The 17,581-nt window shown below is 44.6% G+C and overlaps 2 protein-coding genes, 1 long non-coding RNA gene and 1 other non-coding gene across 12 annotated transcripts in view; 1 reads left to right on the top strand and 3 right to left on the bottom strand.

The window, feature by feature from the left end:
• Positions 1 to 17,581, top strand: part of AGGF1 (angiogenic factor with G-patch and FHA domains 1) — a 117,820-nt gene that overhangs the window by 40,772 nt on the left and 59,467 nt on the right. For 5 of the 9 annotated variants that reach the window (XR_004814303.2, XR_004814301.2, XR_004814300.2 and 2 more), the window contains exon 15: positions 3,691 to 3,836. The exons of 3 other annotated variants lie outside the window; for them this stretch is intronic. The gene's annotated coding sequence lies outside the window, so the exon portion shown is untranslated. Of the gene's footprint in view, positions 1 to 3,690; positions 5,671 to 17,581 lie in introns of those variants that run through there. One more of the 9 variants, XM_025437820.3, reaches the window with a different exon arrangement.
• LOC118354221 (uncharacterized) lies at positions 467 to 9,047 on the bottom strand. The gene is made up of 2 exons (XR_004814314.2): positions 8,741 to 9,047; positions 467 to 572 (listed from the first exon to the last, which is right to left on the bottom strand). It is a non-coding gene; the product is annotated as an uncharacterized LOC118354221 (long non-coding RNA).
• On the bottom strand, positions 9,063 to 17,359 carry ZBED3 (zinc finger BED-type containing 3; the record flags this gene model as incomplete). The annotated part of the gene is made up of 2 exons (XM_049107602.1): positions 10,292 to 17,359; positions 9,063 to 9,860 (listed from the first exon to the last, which is right to left on the bottom strand). A coding segment is annotated over exon 2 (552 nt), but the record flags the coding sequence as incomplete, so codon positions are not given.
• Positions 12,382 to 12,519, bottom strand: LOC112654218 (small nucleolar RNA SNORA47). Its single transcript, XR_003132879.1, has one exon. It is a non-coding gene; the product is annotated as a small nucleolar RNA SNORA47 (small nucleolar RNA).

The following is a 17,581-nucleotide window of genomic DNA, read 5'->3' as shown; positions in this document are numbered from 1 at the left end:
AGCATCCTGGAGTTGTTTTGGTGGTTATTGAAGTCAAAAGAAGGGTGAAGGGGTGGGGTGAGTAAGTGCATGTGTCATCTTTATTCCTTCAGGTGATGATAGGAGGTACACTTACGAAGTACTGCAGAATGAGCAGGAGACTAGTAGATGATAGACCGTGAGAAAGGGTAGAAAGTGTTGTAAGTGACCCTTTGAGGTCTTCCTTAAAGAAGGGGTGATTCTACATGACTTAGGAAATGAAGCCATCTGGAGAAAATGATAGGGACATCCAACAGGTCCACCCTAGTCTCAGTACACTGTAGTAGCAGGAGAACTATAGGAAGAATTGCAAAAGAGACTAGATTTCAGACAGTAAAATCTTTGAACAGCATATATTCACTTAGCAGGTAGCCTTGAGGCGCTTAAGAAAGCCTGGGCACTATGCTAGGCACTCAGGATACAGTAGTAAATAGGACAAGATTCCCTGTAATCTTGGAGCTTATATTTATTTTTAGATAGTATTTGTAGAATGTAGAGGCCAAGTAGTCACATGAAGGCCTTGATAGTTCCAGAGTATTAATCCAAAACAGTTTCTGCAAAGAAACAAAACAAAACAAAACAGTTTCTGCTCATTTCAAAGTTTTGACAAAAGCCAAAGTTCTCAGGGTGGAGGGGGAAGGAAAAATTTGTGTTTTTCAAATGTTTTCACATCTGTCCCTAAACCAGGTCTTTTTAGGGGAATCCTATAAAGATTCCCCTAAAGTCCTATAAAGAATCTTCTAAAATCCTATAAGTAATTCCCATAAAGAATCCTCTGCCTTCAAGAAAATTGTTTTCAGGGTTTTGGAATGTAGACAACAACAAAACCTTACTGAGGCTGCAGCCCCTCATTCAGTTATGTATTTCCACTAGTTACCTGTGAATTGCAGTGACTGCCTGCTCAAACACTAGGTTCTGTGGTTCTGAGTCTGAACAATGGATCATTGAAATACCAAAAAAGAGAAAGAAAAAGAAAAGCAACATGAATCAGGTCATGGAAATTGGAATTGATGGAGAACATGTAGATCAGAAAGTCCCTGGAGAATGAGAAGCAGACACACTTGAGGAAGTTAATGTGATGGAGGCAAACAGTGACTCCCACCTGCTTGAGTAAGAATGACTTTTCAGAAATTCTTCCAACAAAAAGCTAGCTTTTTTCATATGTATTAATATGCCATGGTATTTCATTGTCCAAAAAAGCAAAAGATAGGGAGAAGTTGGTGGAATATTACTTAATGTATTTAAACATGTGAGTGTGTTACGTAGCCTTCAATTACTAGTAGACTGCAGAGGCCAGGAAGGTTGCCAACTCACTCATCTGATCATTACTTATCTTGACCAAAGGCCCAGGAGAATACATACTGAAATAATAAAGCTTTCATTAGCATTTAATGCTTTTCCTTAAAGCCTTTATTTTAATACTATGAAATAAGATTTCAGACAATGTCATAATTACGATTTTCATAAAAAGAAACATTTAATACTATTTAAATATGTAATGACTCCCAGTGCTATCTGAATTAATTCACATCATAAACCCACTAAAGTGGGCTTTAATGTCTACTATGACCATGCTACCTTTACTTAACCTTAATATATAACACTATCAAGGCCAATTTATGAGCTGCACCAAAATAATTACTGATTTATTAGAATTGCATCTTATTAACCAAAAATGTTAACCTGGTTAATCATCTACCATATTTACTAGACTGGGCTCTGAATAACTGGCAGCTCTTTTCAAAACTCAAAATTTCCTGGAAAGATGAGTATTTGCCAACTTAAGGATGTTTTTAAGAATGTGCCAGAGTCTCCAAGAGCTACTCTAGAAGAGGAGTCCCAGAGATGTTTTAAGCATGGAAGCATTTTTGGAATAACTATTTAGTCTTTCAGGGTAACTATTTTGAATGGAAAAGTACTTAGATGGATAGGTTTTGATATATTTACTTGTAATTTTGGTCAAACTACTTCATAGTCACAAGTCCTAAAGAATTTTGACTGGACTAGCTCATTTGAGAACTCAGATATGTATCATGAAGGAAAATGGCTTGGCAAACCTTTGTTTCTTACAAGCAGCTACTCTCAGGAATCATCCCAGCGAACCTACTCTTTCTGAGATTCTTTGGTTTGTTTTTGAGCTCCCATTTAGATAAGTTAGAGAAAAAGAAAAAAGTTATAGTTACTGAGTTTAAACTGTATGTCAGAATTTACCCCAAATATTTTACTCATCATAACAACCCTGTAAGATACACATTATCCCCATTTTACTGATGAGGAAACTTTTAGATAAAGTGGTTGCTAAGGTGACATGAATGTACATGGTTGGAAGCCTAGATCTTTTAAAAAATATTTCAACATGTTTATTAATGATCATATGTTTAGTACTCGCTTTTTTGGAGGAAGCTTAAATTTTAAGTCCTGACTCCAAAGGCTTAACAACTCACACATCACCACTTAACCTTTCTAGTCCATCAGATCCTAGGTAGTACACAGATATTTAAATAGTTCTCAACACTATGGAGGCCTCCAATTTCCATCCCCAGAGGCATCCTTCACATCCATCTGGCAGGTACCTGTTTCAGAAAAGTCTGAGCACTCTCTGCACAGATTTACAAAGGCGGAGGGAGATTAGGACACCCATTAAAATATTGGATGGGGAATAGGGGCTCTCCATCAAGCACCTTGCCTTTCTCACATACCCCCAAACCTAAGCCAGGCAGGATAATGGAGTGTGGTAGGCAGATAATAGATCCCCTATCCTTGCCCCCCACCAAATGTCTATGTCCTAATCCCTGGAAACTATCAATATATTATCTGGCAGGGAAGAATTAAAGCTGCAGATAGAACTAGGTTGCTAACCAACTGACCATACAATAAGGAAGAGGGTCCATTAAATGTGGAAGAGGGTAGCAGAGTGATGCAATGGGAGACGTACTGCTCGGTGCTCATCTGGATATGGAGCCTTTTTTTTTTTTTTAATTTTTATTTATTTATGATAGAGAGAGAGAGAGGCAGAGACACAGGCAGAGGGAGAAGCAGGCTCCATGCACCGCGAGCCTGATGTGGGATTTGATCCCGGGTCTCCAGGATCACGCCCTGGGCCAAAGGCAGGCGCCAAACCGCTGCGCCACCCAGGGATCCCTGGAAACGGAGCCTTAATCCCCTTCACCTGTTTCCCTCATCCCCCACCTACTGCCCCTCTGCTAACCATCATTTCTCTATAAGTTAAGAGTCTGGGGGTTTTTTTGTTGTTCATTTCTTAGAAAACAAATGAAGTCATGTAAAAAAAAAAAAAGGCCTCTTTTTTTTTTTTTTTAGCAACTAGGTTGCTAACCGGTTAACTGACCATACAATAAGGAAGAGGGTCCATTAAATGTGGAAGAAGGTAGCAGACTGATGCAATGGGAGAAAGAATGACCCTTGGTGACCTTGAAGATAGAAGGGGCCACAAGCCAAGAAATGTGGGCAGCCTCCAGAAGCTGGAAAAGGTTAAAAAAGAAAATCTAGAGCCTCTAGAAAGGAACACAGCTCTGCTGACAGTTCAGTTTCATACTTTTGGTCTGCAGAATTGTAAGATAACAAACTTGGGTTGTTTTTAGCTGCTAGGTTTGTGGTAGTTTGTTAACATCTGTAATAGCAAACTAATACAAAGGCCATCCTCACTTCTTAAAGGTCTGGCTTGCCTCCAGCACAAGAACTTGTGGGTGGAAAGGAGCCAACATCAACCCGAGTGTCAGTAGGCACTTGGCCAGGATAGCACTGGTGAAGACGTGGGCCAGAAGGGAGGCCTGGGAGGAAGTGCAACTCTTTGGCCGCAGGTATGACGGGGATCCATGGATTGAGCTCCAGCCTCCTATCTGCTGTACACTTTTTGCAGGTCACTTCATGTTGTTGAAGTGTGTGGCCTCATTTGTTAAGTATGGACAGTTACATTTGCCCTGCCTGCAATGTGTCTTGAGGACAGAAAGAGTGAGTACCAGAGAGCATACTCATTGCTGTTGCAGACATTATCAGTTCTAGGGAGTGAATGATAGAGTTAGTACCTCAGTACTATGGAAGAAGTTTGATACACTCCCGTTATTTTTGAGAATAAGCATGTCACTTTCAACATTTACTTCTAAATTTGTAGCTAACAAGAAAATGCAGTTAAACCAAACAACTCCTTGACTCAAAGGTCAATTGATGTTTAGCTGTATTTCATGTAATCATACCATGTTAGACACAAAGAGGACCTCAATGATCACCTTGTCCTTTTTGCAGACAAAGAAGCAGATTCAGGTTGTGGAAAGAAGTTCAGACCTTTAGAAATAGAATTTCCTGTTGAGTGGCAGCAAAACAAAAGCCTAGTCTTTATGAATCCCTTCTAAGATGTTAAAGACATGGGCAGCTATTTAAAGTAGAAAGTCAGCCCAAACCAGCTTCTCCCTCTCCAGCTCCAGGGATGACAACTTAGGTGTGGTATATAAAGGGCTCTAGCTGTTTCACCATTGGTTGTCAGTACCCTGCTTTGCTTCCACCTCCTTTCTGCCAAATCTTAACTTAAAGAAATGACTGATCACTTTACATCATGGCAGAAGTCCAGGAGTTGGGTTCAGGGCATTCTGCATCCCCATACCAGCCATCCACCTCACTACTGTGTGTTTGCTCTCAAAGGCAACACGTGAGTGGTTCTGTTAGGAAGCCTGATCACATAAGTCAGGGAAGCCCTGCTTATCTAGGTGAGGTGTGTCACTGTCACCCATCAGCAATGACCGTTCTCTGTGAGTCAGCTGTGTCACAGGCAGAGAGGCCAGGGCAGTCCCTGTAATCCACCTTGACTGTCACCCATCAGCAGTGACAACTCTGTGAGCCGACTGTGTCATAGATAGACCATTGCAGTACCTATAACTTACATCTATGCTTTGTGGAGGCCAGCTTGGCTTATTGGTCCTGACAGCCCTTGTGCTTTGACAGATGAGCCAGCAGAAGTCCTCAAGGCCAAAGAGGCCAATATCTGTTGAGGTTGGAGTCAGGTGAACCACCATAGCCATATCTCCTGATAGTGGGCAAGTCACTCTGGGGCTCATTTTTCTCTTCTATCAAATGATAGTGTTAGACTGGACAAAGGCTGCATTTCTCTCTAGGCTTTTCCAAAAATGGGGATTACATCAGTCCTTGTGTTGGAGATCTTGTATATTTTAACTAAGAAAGTGGAATGCTGATGGTCAGGAGTTCTCATTTGAGAAATGTAAATTTTATTTTTGATTATAAAAGTAATTCATGCTTGGTATAAAAAAGTACAACAATGCAGAAGTATATAAAGCAGAAAGTAAAATCTCTTCCCTTAACTCCCTCCCACAGCGAGCACTAAGTTACCAGTTAGGCGAATTGTTCCCCCTGTCCCCTAAACAGAGGCTATTGGTGCTCCCATTGGCCATCTTTCTTGAAGAGCAGTTGAGATTCTAAAAGTTGATCTTTGCTGATATTAATGGTTTTAACAGTTGGTGAAATAAAATAACATTTGTAGAAGGTTTCTTCTAAAAAGTTCAGATTCTTCTTACAGCCCAAGTTATACATCCACATGAAGAAGTTATATTTCAATACTTAATTGAAATAACATATTAGGATAATGTAAAGATTGTAAAAGACAAAAGAATAAAATACATTAAAATATTTATAGAAGTTTTACTAAGGTGACAGGACTTTGGGGGATGTGTTTCTGATTTCTTCCTAGATTTAGGCATTGCATTTGTGTTACTTGTGTAATGAAAAAATATTTTAAGAAAAACATTTTTTTTTTTAAAGATTTTATTTATTTATTCATGAGAGACAGAGAGAGAGAGAGAGGCAGAGATGCAGGCAGAGGGAGAAGCAGGCTCCATGCAGGGAGCCTGATGCGGAACTCGATCCCGGGTCTCCAGGATCACACCCCAGGCTGCAGGCGGCGCTAAACTGCTGCGCCACCGGGGCTGCCCAAGAAAAACATTTCTTGATAATGACTTACTAGTAATGACATACTAGTTTGGATTCAAACCAAACAGTGTAATAACAGACACTTACTAAATCTTTATCGACTAAACAGCTTAAAAAATTATTACTGCTATTTCCTTCTAGGCTATTTTTTTTTCTGCTATGAATTCTACACAGAATAATGATAAATGAATAATTATATTAATAACTAACTTGTAAAAATCTTCAAGGGAGTACAATGTCTCAAATATTTATTGAGCAGCTATTATATGCAAGGCACTGTGGGAATAGGATAACCCAAAGGCTCAGGGTCTGGCAGGAGAAGGAAGACAAGAACCCATATAGCCTATTCTTATCTATGCCAGATGGCCTGTTCTAAGGGTTATGAGATACAAAATGCTAGGAGTCCAGAGAAGTAAAGAATTATCTTTCAATTAGGAGAAATTAAGGAGGAATGCCTGGGTGGTTCAGTGGTTGGGCATCTGTCTTCAGCTCAGGGCGTGATCCCAGAGTCCCGGGACTGAGTCCCGCATCGGGCTCCTTGCATGGAGCCTGCCTCTCCCTCTGCTTGTGTCTGCTTCTCTCTGTGTGTCTCTCATGAATAAATAAATCAAATCTTTAAAAGGGGGGGAGGGGAAATTAAGGAAGGCTTCAAGCAGGCAATTGAATTTGAGCTTGGTCTTTGAAAATGGGTAGAATTTTTCACATTCAGAGATTGAAGGGACATTTTAAGTGGAAGGAAGACAAATGCATAGAGATGCCAAGACCAGGGCATGTCAGGAAGAATGAGGAGTCCAGTTGGGATGGGGCATATAGTAAATGTAGGGGAAGGGACAGATGAGACGGGTAGCAGTGTGGGGGCACTTGGATGAGAGGCTACAAAGTCAAAGACTAGGTGATGGGTGACCTTGGAGGGCCTCTGAGCAGGAATTATGATATAATCAATGTTGGCTTAGAAGAATTCCTTTAGTTGAGTGTTAGGAATGGACAGTTGGGGAAGACAAGGATGGGAAGATGAACCCCAGATGAATGATAAATGAGGCCTGAGCTTGGCAGGTGGCATTAGAAGGAAGACAGTGTGATGCTCTGTAGAAACAGACTCTGTAAATCAGGGCCTAGGATTCAGTGACATGAGTTCAAATCCCATTCTACCTCATTACTTAACTCCCTGAGCTTATTATCTCTTCCTCTACAAAATGGGCATAGGATTAATTATGTCGTGGCGTTGTTGCATGGTAGGCAGTTATTCTTGTAAAGCATTTGGCACATGGTGAATGCTTAGTGCATAATAAGGTCTCTGACAATATTACCTGGAATCAGAGTTAGGGAGGAAACTGGTGTGTCAGGTCAGTGACTAGCAAGAGAGACAGTACAGCAGGTAGGAGGTAGAGACTGGATTTGGATCCCAGTGCTACTGTTTACCAGCTGTGATCTTGTACCAGCTATTTAACCCCTTTCTATCTCAGTTTCTGTAGCTGTAAGTGGGCATAGTATTAATACCTCCTCAGGGAGCTATGAGAATAAAGTGAGATAATGCATGGGCATTATGTACCTATATATTTTAAGAGCCCAGTGACTTGTTAGGTAAGAGGGGGGATGTGGAACAGAACAGATTTGCCCCTTCCATCAGCAGTAACAGGATATACAAGTAGAGGTGGAGACATACAGTAGAGGTTGGACCTGAAGAACTGGGAGGAACACTGGAGGTAGTCAGGAGTCACTGGCACAGAGTAGGTGAGTCAAGAGTGAGTACATAAACTGGCTTAAGGAAACAATCGGACAGACCCAGAATAATGGGCATTCTATAAGGCAGATGGCTGGGACTCAAAAATGTCATGGAAAAAAAAGGGAGCTGTTCTAGACTAAAAGAGACAAAGTCATAATCAAAAAGCAATGTATGAACCGTGATTGGACCCTTTTGTTTTGTTTTTTAGAAAAGATTAAGACATTTCTGAGACAATTGGGGAATTTTAGAGGCTAAAGGGATATAAATACTTCTGGATGAAGTGCCATGCATGTTTGGGGTAGAGGGCCAAAAAAGCAACTAAGGCAAAATGTTAATAACTGCTCAGTCTAGTTGGAGGGTATATGTGGGTGTTCATTGTACTAGCAAGATGAAGGCTGAAAATAAATTGTCAATTCAGCTTCTTAAGGTTCCAGGGTAGGATGGGAAGCTGACCACGAGGGAAGGACTGAAGTCTGGAAGGAAGGATAGGGCAAGGGTAACGGGGCTCCCCTTGGAGAGCTGGAGCTCTCCCCTTGTTCACTTGAGGGCAGCCAGGCTGGGGGAGTCTTTTTAGTGCCAGGGGAGACCTGGTGCTGCGGAGAAAGAGTAGCAGCCTGGGGAGAGGGAGGGAGGAAGTCAGAGGAAAGGAGAAACCCTAATGGAGCAAAGGTCCAGTAAAGGTGGAAGCGGAAGGGATGAACACCGAGAAAGGTGGAAGTGGCCTCAAATGGGAGGGATGCCTTCCTTCTACTGTGGCCTAGAAGTGAGGAGGGTGGAGATGTGGGGAACCCAAGTTCCCATCCTAACAGTGAGGGATGAGGTCATATTTTTCTAAAAGGAAGTGAGGCAGGGAAGCCAGGCAACTCCCCACAGCTGCCTCTGGGTTTGAAATGCAAAGGAAACAGCTGGGGGGACTCAGGGTGCATGAGGTGTGGTCTGCAGGCTGGGGGGCGGGGGCGACAGGGGAGGCGCTGGGGAGGGCCAAGAGCAGCCGTGGAGGCGAAAGGGCCGCCTTTTCAGAGCTTCGTGCTGGGCAAGCCAACTCACCGGAGATTTACTCAGTAGGAAATGAGTAGAGCCCTTCTTGGGTGAACGCTGTACCGTCCTTTCCATGCACCGTGCACCCTGGCTGGCGAGGACTGTGGTTTGTCTTTGGTCCGGAAGGAGGCTTCTGCCTTCCCGACATCACCACCAGGTACAAGGCTCCGGGTGACGTAGGCCAGCGAGCGGCTGGAGCGGTCAGTGCAGGGGCAGCCAAGGCAGGCGCTGGCGCCCCGGGGGTGGGGGGCGGCCCTACAGCAGCAGGATCCCGGCGCCGGGGAGCCGTCCGCGTGCCCCCCGGGCTCTCCCTTGGGCGGGGGCGGGGCGGGCCGGGGGCGGCGGCCAGCGCGGCTTCGCGGCGGCCCAGGTCCCGCAGCCGCGCCCGCAGCGCCTCGGCGTCGGCCCGCAGCTGCCGGCGCTCCTGGGCCGCGGCGCGCTCCTCCTGCTGCAGCGCGCGGCGCCTCCGCTCCAGGGCGCGCTGGGCCCGCCCCACGGCCGCCTCGCGCCGCGCCAGCTCCCGCTCCCGCACGCGGCAGCGCTCGGCCAGCGCGCCCATCTGCTCCAGCAGGCGCGCCCAGTCGCCCTCGGCGGCCGCGGGGGGCGCGGGGGGCCCGGCGGGCGGCGGCGGGGGGCGCGCGGCGCTCTTCTGCAGCTCCCGCCGGTGCGCGCCCTCGAGGTGCCGCCACAGCGCCGCGGCGCCCGCGTGGAAGCCCGGGCTCACCTGCTCCCCGCACAGCCGGCACGTGGCCCACTGGCCGGCCGCGCGGCCCGGGCGCGCCGCGGCCAGGTGGAAGTAGCCCCAGGCCTCGCAGGACGGCGCCCCCCGGCGGCCGGGACCCGGGGTGTCCATGGGCGCCGCCGGCAGCTCGTCAGTCCGCATCGCCGCGCCTGCGTCCCGAAGGAGAAAGGGGGGAGGCCGGCCCGGGGCTGCGGGCGCTGCGGGCCGGGCGCCAACGGCCGCCCCGGCTCCGCCCCGCCCCGCCCCGCCCCGCAGCCAGGGGCGCTCCGGTACCAAGTGGTGGGCAGGTGCGGCGCCTGGACCGGCCGCCTCCGCTCGCCTTCAGGACGGTCCTCTTCTCAGAAGAGCAAAGCTCCCTTCGCTGTCCTCCCCGTGCTGCACAACAAACTAGCAAGAAACCGAAAAGAAAGCCTTGGCAATAAAGAATTCGCTTCTCAAACCTCAGGGTGTAGGTCCCAGTGGTGAACAGCCTTTCAAAAACCTTTCCACGAGGGAACTTTTTTCAAAATTCAAGTTTTGTTTTGTGAATTTATTTTAAGGATTTTATTTATTTATTCATGAGACCCACAGAGAGAGGCAGAGACCCAGGCAGAGGGAGAAGCAGGTTCCCTGTGGGGAGCCCCATGTGGGACTCATCCTGGGACCTGGGGTCAGGCCCTGGGCCAAAGGCAGACGCTCAACCACTGAGCCCCCCAGGCACCCTCTTTTGTGAATTTAAAAAGAATGTCCTTATGAGGAAAATGGCAGTACTAAGAAACGTTTTAAAAATATACATATTTAGGAAAAGAAATCTACAAAGCAGTGTTCCAAATTTTTACCGTTAAATTAGATGGCAGGCCATGTCCTGTGGGCCTTGAGGGTCCCTGTCACTGCTTCAAGGTTTCCAGCCGATGTCGGTTCTCAGGTGGAAACACAGCAGCATGAATCCTGAGTTCTAAAGAACCATCAGCAGTGCTAGAAGTAAATGCAGAGGACAGGCAGTGAGTAAAAGAAATTCAGTAAACAGCCCCCTAAACACACACTAGAAATACAGGCTAGTGCCATATTTTTTTTTTTTAAAGATTTTATTTATTCATGAGAGACACACACAGAGAGAGAGAGAGAGAGAGAGAGACACAGGCAGAGGGAGAAGCAGGCTCCAACGCCAGGAGCCTGATGTGGGACTCAATCCCGGGTCCCCAGGATCAAACCCTGGGCTGAAGGCGGCGTTAAACTGCTGAGCCACCCGGGCTGCCCCACCATATTATTCTAGTGTTCTTTTTTTCTTTTTTTTTCTGGCCCTGTCATAGATGCTCCAGTTATAAAGCAAATAAAATAAGTTTTCTATACTGCTCATCCCAACACACTGGTCCCCTCTATATATTTAAAAGATGAAAAGCTTCATCAATGAATTTAATTAAAAAGGAAAATAAAAGCGATAGCTTCTTGCTCTGTCCAACAAATATCTGTGGTTGAAAGGATCCGAACACAACCCAGTGACTAATCATTGCAGTGTCTTTCCTATTAAAACAGTTTGTCACAGCAATAAGCTGTCAAACAAGGGGAGATAAAAAAAAGTGAAGTTTATTCTTCAGGAAGTAACTTCCCAAAGGACCAAATGTGTGATTCTAAAACAAACTTGTTTTGAAAGTTTAAAAATAATAAGAAAACATACGGTAGGCTTGGAGCTCTTCTGAGAAGTTATTTCAGGGGGCAGATCAAGGCTATGCTGCATAGTGAGATAGCCAGTGTCCACTCGTACTGTCAGGTTTTGAAGCAGCAGCAGTGGAGGTAATAAAGTTCCAGAATCTTTTTTTGTTAAACATAACAGGGAATGATGGAAGACACAGTTGGGAACAGAAAAAATAAGTTGTGATAGTAATAGTAGTGTTTAGTGTAAGCTTTTATTTCAATTGCTAAGAGTCTTGTTACAGTTACATTAAAGTTTTCTAAATCTCATTTTTCCCCCTACCAAGCTGTTCTGGTTAGGATCGGGCATGACATTTAACATATCACTCATATTTTTAAAAAAAATAACAAATTTACCAGAATCATCAAAAAAGTACCAGTCCTCTTCTAACAAAAGAAATCGCTATTTACATATCTTGTGACACAACTGGCATTGATTTGAATATAGTTACTTATGAAGGCCAATTAGTATAAAAAGTCTTTAGAAATTAAAGGCTAGATTTCCTCTAAGAGATTTACTAAATCCCTGAGGTCCCCAAAGCGGGAGTAACAGGATGAGGAGAGTCACAGACCATTTTCAAGGATAATTTTTTTTTTTTATGCTTAGCAAACGTCATGGTTATGTAACATTATGGTTAGTACACAGACCACATTTTATTTTATTTTATTTTATTTATTTTTTTTTTTTCAGACCACATTTTAATATTAGAAATTGTTTCTGGTAACCAAAGTTTACCTAAATTTTTTTCTGTTTTAAGAATTTCATTTTTTCTACATTAGAATCCTCTCTTCACAGAGTTCCTTTTTTTATTACTAGTTATATTTAAAAGTGGAAAAGATAGTATTATGAATCCTTGTATTTTTTATAAATTAAGAGATTCAAAGGTTTTCTGTAATATCAAGACTACTGCTTTGCATTCTCATAACGCTTCGTTGAGCTGGGGGTTGAAGACTATATAAGCTTCAGATTCTCTTACCCATGCCAGAGTCTGAGAGTGATCATTCCTGCTGTGCCCCTAAAAGTGCCAGGGGTGACCAATTACTGTCATGCTTTACTTCCCTGCAAGATGTCTCTGGGTTTCTTCAAAATCTGGGATGCCCAGAGGAGTGCCACATACATGAATGCCATCTATTGTAACAGTGAAGGTGGAAACAAGAGTGAGAAGCAGTGATTTTGATGTCTTAATCCTTCAGACTTAGTGGACTGCCTCATCTGAGCCAGGGACACGCAGCGGCACCGTAAATGTTGGCCAGCACAGCACTGCCCCTCCAAGGGTGGCAGAGGGACATCCTCCGCCTTGGCAGGCCTTCACTCTCGGAGGTCTTAACCGGTGGAAGACAGCACAGCACTGGGCTGCCTCACCTTCTCAGTCCTCCGCACACAGCTACATTCTGGCTCAGTACAATCTTCTGTTCAGACTGAGTATCTGACTGGTGACCAGCAGTCTGTGGCCACAGGTCAGAACAGCCTATCTAGCTCTGCTCAACAACCCCTGGGCGTGTTTCAGCCATCCCGACAGTCTCCTAGCCCGCCACGTTGGCTTGGGAGAAAAGTCTCGTACCTTCAGCCACAGCCCTGATACACGAAGAGCTCTCACAGACTGACAAGAAAAAGACAAACAACTCAACAGAAAAATGGGCCAGAAATATGAGTAGGCAGGTGACCTAAGAACAAAGTCATCAGATGGACAAGAAATTTGTGAAAAGATTCACATCACTTATTTGGGGGAAGTACTATTAAAGTAATAGTAAGGTCTCATTTTAGATCCATTACACTAACAAAAACGAAGAGGTCTGTCAGCCAAAGCTAGAAGGGAGGCAAAGAAAGGGAGACGTTCATGCATTACTAGTGGAGATGTGAAGGCTATTTTAGGAAAGCAATCTGGCAATTTCTGCTAATTAAAAATAGATATAACGGGAAATCCCATTCCTGGGAATCCATTCTGTAGGACTAAAAGTACTCATACATAAAGTAATATGTATTAAGATGTTTATTACAGGATTATCTGGGATGGCAAAAAACTGGATACATGGAAATGCCCGTCAGCTGGAAAACGGTTGCGTAAATAATGCGTGTTCATGCCCGGGAATATTGTGCAGCCATTAAAAAGGATGGATTGGAGCTCTGCTAGAAGTCCTAGAGGGATTCCTGGAGGAACTCTTCAAGGAGAAAAGCCACATGCAGAAACCTATGTATAATGTGATGTCATTATTATTAAATAATATACAAATATATGTAGGATATATATGAAGAAAAATAAGGAGGAAGATACACTGTCGGTTGAAGGAGTGGCGACTGGTGTGAAAGGAGAACGAGGAGAGGTAAACAAAAAGGAGAGAAGAAAGGTATTAAGAGAGCATGCACATTTGCGGCTACATTTAGATAAGCTCTGTATACGGCAGGTGTGCACGTATGTGGGGAAGGAGATGCAGTGGTTCAGGTCAGGCGGTGGTGTAATGAATCAGGAGAGCCAGACAAGGGTGACGAGCTGAGAGTGAGTCTCACCACGGCCAACAGCCTGGCGCCACCAGAAGTCAGAACCAGCAGAACCAAGAGAGCCTGGAGGAACCAAGAAATGGTAATCAGTAGAATCAGAAGTCTGGACGAGCTAGATGGATCAAACTCCTTTAAAAAGGGAAGATTTTTGCAGCAAACTCATATTTTCCAGATGCCGACCCTTCGTGTCCGCCTACATCAGAAAGGTAGCCGCCAAGGCAGGTTCTGCCTGACTGATCTCCGAACGTACTAGAGATCCTCGACGGGCGAACCAGGAAGAGCTGAGCGGACCTGCACTGGTCGAGACCTATCTCACTGGTGTGCTCATGGACTGATAGTGCATTTGGTTCATTAACTTACCCTATTGTATCTTGTTTGTTTTGCGACTTTTATATTGTACTTTGTGTGTCGTGTGTGAAGCCAAGTTAAATGCACAGTGAAATGTCATTGAATTTGGAATTCTGAGCCTTTTACAATTATGTTAACGTTGCTTTATGATTAGATAAAGCTGACGTGGAAAGACACAACCTGTGTACATGTATTCAGAGTAGCTCCTGACAATGTAAATACAAAGTAATTTTATAAAACAATCCTCAGGTGAGTGAGCTCAGGTTGGCTAGGCAGTCTTAACTATGGGGACCATAAGGGACAGTCCCTTGGGGCATAGTGTGCTGCCATCTGGCCCTGGAGGGAACCCAGTGTGGGAGGTTGCTCAGCGCAGGCGGCACTCAAGGGATGTTGCATTCAATGCAATGAATTTGACGCTACTTTTTTCAGACCCAGCTCACCAAGTCCCAATCTCTCCATCTGTCAAGGAAAATGTTAAAATTTTCTACCTCTACACCTGTGGCTGAAATCAAATAATGCAAATGATCTCACTGTTGGACTCTCCAGTGCTATATAACATCAGGGCGTGAACAAAAAGAAGCTACCAGTATTTACTGCTCAAACATACCCATTAAGATCTTAGTGGCCAAAGGCAATGTTATTTCTCTCTTTGACACTGGTATTCAATAGAGTAGGTAAAGCTGGAAGAATTCTTGAGGGTTTATGAAAATAGAAAGCAAAAGGGGATCCCTGGGTAGCTCAGCAGTTAATGCCTGCCTTTGGCCCAGGGCCTGATCTTGGAGACCAGGGATCGAGTCCCTCATCAGGCTCCCTGCATGGAACCTGCTTCCCCCTCTGCCTGTGTCTCTGCCTGTGTCTCTGCCTTTCTCTCTCTCTCTCTCTCTCTCTGTGTGTGTGTGTCTCATGAATAAATAAATAAAATCTTAAAAAAAAATAGAAAGCAAAAAATAATCACAGATCCATCTTCCCTCCCCAACCAAATTTATTTTCACTTTGTAAATTGACCTTTATATAAAATAGGTTGCTCCTCTCTCTTGGGTAGAAAATGGTGGGGAGGTCTGATTATCTGGAGCCCTGTGATACACATTTCGTCCTTACCTAGTAACCAACGAAAATGCACACCTATTACCTCTATGGTTAGCTAACATGAAGAAAATGAAAAGTTAAGAGCTCCCTTAATTTTTTTCTTAAGCAGTTTTTAAATTACCAGAAAGGTGCCAATGAATGTGATTATTTTGCTTACAACCTATTCCCTGTATCCACTCTCATTCAGATTGCTCATTGTGCACCTGCTCAGGGTCAGGCAGGGGCTTGCTGCCCAGTATGCCAGTGGGAGAACCGCATATTCCATCCTTCCAGAAGCTCACCGACTGGTTGGAGATACACTGCTGGCAATAATTCTGATACATATGGTAAAGATCAGATTGTCAGATTAAAACCCAGATTCCTCAGTATCCTCTCCCCGAATACCAACATTGAGAATCAGGGAGATCAAAACCAGGATGAATAATCTGTGTAAATATGGGTGTATATACATAAAATACATGACTGTCCCATTAAGAATCATCTCATGAAATACCCATAGAAGTGAATTTTATTATTTTATACTTCTGTTTGAACACATACACAGTATTAGGCAGGCGAAAGGCCAAAAAACCAGGCAATGATCTCAAAAGAGAACAGCAAGTGAGGGACAGCTCTGTTTGTCCTTCCACAGCCAGGTTGGGTCACCTCGGAGGGATTAATCTGGCAGATTACAAATAAATATATGTAAGCGGACCCTGGATCTTGGGTAAGGAATTCAGACTAATGCGAAATCCCACAGACTTGTGTGGAATCACTAACATCATTTTCATTTGCTTCATCCACCAGTAACTTAAAGCAGAACATAATAATTAAAACAAATAATTAGCTTTGACAATTGAAATATCAAGGAAACCACAATTCATTCACCTTTTACTTATCCATCTCTGTTGAAATATTAGCTTACTAACCATGGATTAATCTATTTATAAACAGATCTGGGTGATTAAGAAAATTAGTCTGGGGGCACCTGAGTGGCTCAGTCAGTTGAGCATCTGCCTTTAGCTCAGGTCATGATCCCAGAGTCCTGGGATCCCAGTCCCACCTCTGGTTCCTGCTCAACAGGGAGCCTGCTTCTCCCTCTCCCCCTGCATGCAGCTCCCCCTGCTTGTACATGCACGCTCTCTCTCAATAATCTTTTTAAAGAGAAAAATTAGTCTGATTCCAGACTAATTCACCAGGCTGAAAACTTAGGTAAAGTTAAAAAGCAAGTAAAAATGCCTCCAAACTGTGAAGTGTGGATACTTAGCTCAGGCAATAAAGGGGGAAGTGTGAAAATATTTAGATAAAGGTTACACATGGATTGTAGAAAATGTGTAGGACCCACAGCTAATTGTATGGTGAGTCAGAGAGGTTTTCTGAATGTCTTAGGCCAAACTCTACCATTAGCTATAAGGTCAGATGTATTCTCTTAATGCATTTCTAAAAATGAATAGTGGACCTTTATTTTAGGCCTACTTTACTTTAATACATATATTCCCAAAAAAGAAGGGTGTTGATCCATTTTGTCTTGCAAAATGCACACTTTAGTATGAATTAGAGGAATTTAAAGCTGCCCTACTTTCAAGTCCTTTGTAATACAAGGAATTTTTAATTGAGAATTATCTTGTTTTGCCTCTTAGCCACTTGACACATTGTTGCATATTTATTCTCCTTTGCCTCAATTCAGTTTTGTCCAAAAAGGGTGTACGAATAATACACTAGTGCAAAATGCATAAAATAACTTCCCTAATTATGTCCGTTTATTAAGCTTTTTGTACAATAGCTTTTGGGTTTTTTTTTTTAAATAGCTTTTGTTAAACACCATTTCATTATAAGTTTGGACGGTAGTTACGTTTTCTTTTTTTTTTTTTTTAACGTTTTCTTTCAAGAAAGGAAAAATAATTTTGCTCGGTAAACTTGGCACGTTTGGCTACGGGGAGTAGTTAGAGCAAAGGGCTCCTCTGCTCCAAGAGGATCGGAAAATTCTTTTGTTTGAGCGCCATGGAGATGGGGGCGGGGATTCTTGTCGGAGGTTCGGCTCCCTTTTGGCTTCTCCTCCAAAACCAAAAACGTTCAGAAAGTTTCGGAGAAAGACCGCACTGCAGGGCACCCAGCCGTTTGCCCCGTTAAAAGTCTGACTGCAAAAAGGCCATTTTACCAGGAGAGCCGATGATTTCCGATATGCCCAGTAACTTTTTGGAAAGGAGACCCGGAGAAGGAGCAGGAGCGAGGCGCTGAAAGCCGCTGCACGGCGCCCTCCCGCCCAGCCGGGGCCACCTGCGGCCGCCGCTGCCGACCCCGAGCTCGGCGGCCCAAGGGCTGCGGCCGCCCCGGCACCGCGGCGCCCCCCGACCCCCGCCCCCCGCCCGTACCGGTCCCCACCCCCCCTCCGCTCCCCGCCGCCCTGTCCCCATCCCCCCGCACCCCGCCCGGGGCCGGTCCCTACCCCCTCCTTCCGCTCCCCGCCGCCCGGGGCCGGTCCCCATCCCCCCATCCCCCATCCCCCCGCCGCCCGGGGCCGGTCTCTACC

Source organism: Canis lupus, chromosome 3 (assembly GCF_003254725.2).
Source record: "Canis lupus dingo isolate Sandy chromosome 3, ASM325472v2, whole genome shotgun sequence".
In the NCBI taxonomy this organism is placed as follows: Eukaryota; Metazoa; Chordata; class Mammalia; order Carnivora; family Canidae; genus Canis; species Canis lupus.
This window is presented reverse-complemented; position numbering and strand designations above follow the sequence as displayed.